Source organism: Impatiens glandulifera, chromosome 4 (assembly GCF_907164915.1).
Source record: "Impatiens glandulifera chromosome 4, dImpGla2.1, whole genome shotgun sequence".
Lineage (NCBI taxonomy): Eukaryota > Viridiplantae > Streptophyta > Magnoliopsida > Ericales > Balsaminaceae > Impatiens > Impatiens glandulifera.
In genome coordinates this window covers 40,712,629-40,718,713 of record NC_061865.1, presented here as the reverse complement: position 1 = coordinate 40,718,713, position 6,085 = coordinate 40,712,629, and the positions used below count along the sequence as shown (strand labels likewise).

At 33.6% G+C, this 6,085-nt stretch overlaps 1 protein-coding gene and 1 pseudogene across 1 annotated transcript; one reads left to right on the top strand and one right to left on the bottom strand.

Annotated features, from left to right (window-relative positions):
- Window positions 1-1,090: 1,090 nt before the first annotated feature.
- Window positions 1,091-1,889, top strand: LOC124935131 (60S ribosomal protein L23-like). The gene is made up of 3 exons (XM_047475589.1): window positions 1,091-1,103; window positions 1,193-1,477; window positions 1,876-1,889. Exons 1-3 carry the CDS (start codon window positions 1,091-1,093, stop codon window positions 1,887-1,889), a joined length of 312 nt encoding a protein of 103 aa, XP_047331545.1.
- Window positions 1,890-2,395: 506 nt separating this feature from the next.
- On the bottom strand, window positions 2,396-3,530 carry LOC124936911 (annotated as a pseudogene).
- Between the last annotated feature and the right edge of the window lie 2,555 nt (window positions 3,531-6,085).

The window sequence follows — 6,085 nt, the reverse complement described above, 5'->3', positions numbered from 1 at the left end:
TCGTTCATATGTGAAGGAGCGCTCTCCTTTTCACCTTGAATAAGTTGGTCAATCGTATTAGTTGAGAAGATATCCATTTAAGATGTCAGTTGGTACTTTTTGAATTGAGAAGGTGTCAATGAATACCCAGAGGTTGTGGAATAAAAAACCTTGACGTTTTCTAGAGTGGCAGCGGGATGAGATTACCCTCACTAGAAGAAGGTTGATCCTTTTGAGAATTACGAAACGTATTAGAGATAAAAGCATTTTTGAGACTAGGCTCAATCTTTGTTTTATTGGTTTGTTTAGTTTGGAGTTTAACCATCAACGAAGGCATCTTGGCTATTGTTTCTAATAACATGAGCTTTATCTCATGCATTTCAACTTTGACATTGAGTTCATATGAGTTTAGAACTTTGTCCATCTTTGCTTGAGAAAGGAGAACGCTTGTTAACTCGAAATTTGCGTCAAAAGAATGATGATGTGAAGAATCCTGAAAAAATAATAAAACATTCTCCGAAGTGTAAGTGGACACTCAAGTCAAGGAGTTCATATATGTTCATTATTAACAACACATCACAAGGGATGTCTTGTAAGACAATCATGGCTACTCATGTACACAAAGATTGTACAGGATACTACATAATATCAGAACATGGACCTAACATTAAGAGTTTAGGTTGAGGGTGATCTATGTAGACTTATTATCATCGGCGATGTTGTGTACTTCTAGTGAGATGTGTGTGTGATCAAAGGGAAAAATTGATGAAATGGCCCTCACAAGAGGTTTAATTCCAAAAAAGGCCCACGGTTGATAAAGTTGGCAAAAAGGGCCTTTTTGCCCTGTGAAAAGTCTGTAATACCCTTGCGCGCCTGTTTTACCGCTCAATTACGAGAAATGTATTTCTCGCATTTGGTATTTCTCGCATTTGGCTCAATACGAGAAATGTATTTCTCGCATTTGGCTCAATTACGAGAAATGTATTTCTCGCATTTGATATTTCTCGCATTTGATAAATATTATCCGGCCACGAATCCTAAATTTAGGGTTCTCATATAAATACTCTAAAACCCTAATTTCACATTGTCATTGTATTCTGAAGCTGCCAAAATGTCGAAGCGAGGTTAGTTTTTTCATCTTCTATACAATTCTCTGTTAACTACATGCTTGATACTTGATAATAATTCAATGTTGAAAAACAACACGTTTCAGGTCGCGGAGGATCGGCAGGAAACAAGTTCCGCATGTCACTAGGTCTTCCTGTGGTGGCTTTGGTCAACTGTGCCGACAATACCGGCGCGAAAAATCTCTACATCATATCAGTGAAGGGGATCAAGGGTCGTTTAAATAGATTGTCGTCTACTCGTGTGGGAGATATGGTTATGGCGACGGTGAAGAAAGGGAAACCTAATTTGAGAAAGAAGGTCATGCCTACTGTCATTGTTAGACAACGCAAGCCCTGGCGCCGAAAGGATGGAGTGTTCATGTATTTTGAAGGTGATTTAGTAGATTCTGATTTTGTTTTGTGTTATAACTTGTTACTTGTTTAATCAATTTTTTGTTATTCTTTACTAGAACAGTTAGACAAGAACCCACTCTTTTCACGATCGGATTGATACAATCCCTTATTTGTTATGCTGAGGATTTAGAAATAGTTTTTCTTTAGTATTGGTTTTCAAGGGTGTTTGGGTATTGTATATACCACTAAGATATTAAAGAAAGAGTATTAGGGATAATGAATAGAGTTTATGGTATGATGAATGATGTATTTAGAAACACTATACTCACTTATTTGCGTTCTAAGTCTTACATACTTCTCGGTCTTTTTCATATATGAAATTTGTTGATTGTAATATGTAAATATCTTGGTTGATAAATATGTTGTTACTATGCAGATAATGAATCCTAAGGGAGAAATGAAAGGTAAAAAAGTCTCAAATGTGTTAAATTACTATATCATCTTTAGGCCTCATTCATTCACTCACAATTATTTGTTTAATGGTAAACAAACCAAGTTCTGCCATTACTGGTCCAATTGGGAAGGAATGTGCTGATTTATGACCCAGAATTGCAACTGCTGCCAATGCTATTGTCTGATAAAGTCGGGGACTCTTTTGCTTTTAAAAACTTGTCAATTTTGTTTTTGATTCACAACTGAGATTAGAATCATATACCCTTTCAATTCTTGTGATTTTTATTGATTTGGTTTTGGTTTATGCATATGCTTTGCTCATTACAAGTTGGATCATTCCTCTTTAAGATTTGAGATAATGGTGGTAACAAGATATATTGCTGCAACATATAATATATTGAAACACAATGCAAAAAAAACTTTGCTTTCTTCTTGTCTGGTAGTACACTTTATTATCATTATTATTATCACCAAACAAGACTAAGAAATTCTTCATCTTCTTCTTAGTACATCTTCCTTTCACTCATTTGCATCTTTGCAATGTAATCAAACAAACTCCCATCAAAAAACCTTATTGCCTCTTTAGACAACATTCCTTCACTATCCCGAGCTAAAACATACACCATTATTCACTCCACCTTAGCCGCAAACCTGTTTAGCGATTTCAATATTAAAATAATACCAAAGGAAAACAAAAATCTCTTCTTTTTAGTTCATAGTTCATACATACCATCCAAAGAAGTCCAATGCTACTCGATTTGCTTCAGTCATCGCCCACATCTCCCCAAAAGTGAGCCTATCAGGTATAGTGAGTGCATACTTGCTAAACATGTTCTCAAAGTTCATCGGCATGTACCTTCCTTCTGTATCATAAGTTCCAGAATCACTTCCATGTTTGGCTTTATGGATGTTGGCTATGTATATAGGAAGGAATGGAGAAGGTATCTATCCCTTCATCCATCATAAAATATGTTAGAAATGGATACAATTTCACAAGATTTGTTGATTTAAAAGCAGAAAATACTCACAGGAAGAGAAGGATAACTCATAGCTCCGTTTATAAACATAGACATTACAAGAGATACAATAATATTGAAACCCAGTTGACGCAAATCTGCATCTCAAACAATATCATCAAAATCTAAAGAACCCATATTTCAAAATTGACAATTTCATTTGAAAATCTAAATTTTAGAGTATTTATATGAGAACCCTAAATTTAAGGTTTGTGGCCGGAGAATATTTACCAAATGTGAGAAATACATTTCTCGTAATTGAGTCTGCTGGCATTGTTAGACAACGCAAGCCCTGGCGCCGAAAGATGACTATTCCATTGTCATCTTGATCAAATAAGGAATCATGTTGCTGGAGAACACTCATGCCATATTGAGGGTGCCCTATTGTTCCTTGTGAATGGTCCATATCAGGAGCAGTCGACCCTCTAGCCAAGTCTGCATATTTGATGAAAAAAGACCCAATCTCAAAGATCTGATAATTTGAAAGAACAAGATCTAGCTAGAGAATACATACAAGGCTTTGGAAGTGTGGTGTCGAGGTTGGAGCGAACATTGCGTTCGACGTTGACGGGGCAAGTGGAGCCTCCGATGATAAGGCGTTCTTGTCTTGAGTCGTCGTCATGTATGTGTGTTAATCTGATATCCAGAGATGAATGCATCGCGATAGCGTCCTCCATTTGAGATTGTTCTTTCGTAGTTTATTGTAGATCGATTCGAAACCCTAGCCGTTTTCATATATTTTACAAATGTCTGAATCTCAATATATACTCAGATATACCAAATGCGAGAAATAACAAATGCGAGAAATACCAAATGCGAGAAATACCAAATGCGAGAAATACCAAATACGAGAAATACCAAATGCGAGAAATACATTTCTCGTAATTGAGCCAAATGCGAGAAATACCAAATGCGAGAAATATATTTCTCGTAATTGAGCCAAATGCGAGAAATACATTTCTCGTAATTGAGGGGAAAAACAGGCGTGTGAGGGTATTACAGACTTTTCACAGGGCAAAAAGGCTCTATTTGCTAACTTTATCAACCGTGGGCCTTTTTTGGAATTAGACCTCTTATGAGGGCCATTTCATCAAATTTCCCGATCAAAGAGCAGCATCAGTTCAGCCTCAAGTATTTTATAATCGGCATCACACATATCAAGAGAATAAACATAAGGGTCTGCTCCTGCACACTAAAGAGATTCTTCATCCTTGGTAGCTTCCATCAAAGACTTAGGAAGTTCAATCATGCGGACAACATAAGCATCACATGCGACATATATGAGGGGACCCTCCTTGAAGAGAAAATGACCGCGAATGGGGATCTTCTGCTCTGCACTAAATTGAAGATAAAGATGATGTGTATAGTATGAAGTGATCTCCCCAAGACCAATAAGCAAGATATGAGGAGAATTGTTCATTTTGTACGGAACATTCATGATATGATACGAGGAAAAAATGAAGTTGATATAATAATCATCATTGATTGTTGAAGCATTTTCTCAATTCTGAGAGAGAAGTAGAGATTCGTTGGTAGACGGAGACTAAGCTTTTCTATCATCCAGATATAGAAGAAAAGGTGAGCCCCTTGGAGATATTATAGATTGGCCTTTGACAATCTGGTTTAATCCGAGTAGGGTTTCAGCGAGAACCATACCAAAGATCATTGTGATCATCCTCCAAACGCAGGGTCACTTTAATAATATGAGACAAAGGCAGATGAATTCCAATTGTGTTTTTAGATTATATACAACAAAATACATGTTTTTGAGCTCTTATCTTTGAAAAAGGGTCAAGAACACGACTTAATTAAATTAAATTACTTTTTAAAATTGTACATTTTTTATTAAGATTAAATTGGTGAAAACTATAAGAATGAAAAAAATTCTAAATCACTTATATAATGAAACCATGTAGCCAATTTCAGAAATTAAAGCATTATAAACATACAAAATTTATCAATATGTTAATTTATTAAATTTGACTTACAAAACAATGAATGAAAGAAAAATGAATCTTTATAGTGCTTATGGAATTTCTTAAGAATAAATCTACCGAATTCAATGTAAATGGCTTAGATCTAAGTACCAAAAAGACAAACTTATTGATTTGCTTTAAAATATTGAAAATAGGAGTTCAAGTGAATCTAGAAGTGTGTGCTTGCAATGGTAGCAAGTCTATGATATAAATAAACTAGGGTAAAAAATTAACAACTAATTTCAAACCTAGCACTAGAATTGTCAATTTTAGCTCTTAATGATCACTAGTCCTTCCAATTTAATTAAAGATTTTGTGAATATCTGTTTTCCAAAGTTTCTAGCTTGGATTCTTTATATCAGTGTGGTGATGGAACAATTTTTTAGAGATTAATTCGTCAAATATCGAAGGAGAAATCGCCATTATACGAAAATTGTAGAGAATGGGAGGTTGTCGACGCGAGCATTTTGGAAATTTGTTGAAGAACAAGTTGAAGGCGCCCTAGAACACAAAGAACAACCCCTTACCTGGGTTTAGGCCTCACGACCGCTCCTCGGTTTTATGATTTTCCCACTAATTTATGTTTTTTATGATTTTTTTTACTCTTAAACTCTTGTTCCGATTTTCCAGGTAAAATCTAAAACATTATATAACACATAAGGATCATTCTTGAGCCCTTCTCTTTGAACAAATGCCATATAAACAATCAAAATGATTTATAAATTTAAAATTGAGTAATGATTTTTAAATTTCAAATTGAGTTTTTATAATTAACACTTAAATAATGACGATGATCTAGGTTTATACAAAAAAAAATTATTACAAGAGCTCATTTGAGGAATGGGTTATATAGAATCGAACTGGATATTTTTTAAATAAATAAAATAAAATAAAAACAACCTTGCTTAACGAAATTAAAAAAATAAACTATTTTTTTAATTTTTATTACCATCTTCTCTCCCTCAATTAATAATAATTATAAAAATAATAATTTAATATATATTAAAATAAATTTTAAAATATTAAAAAACTAATTTTTATTTATATAAAAATAAAAATTTAAATGAATACAAAGTTAAATGAGATATATTTATATATTTATTAATATTTTTATTCAAATATATTAAACTTTATTTCTAGTATAATTATTTATTTATTTGAATTATTTAAAATTTAAATGTTATATTAAATGATATGGTAT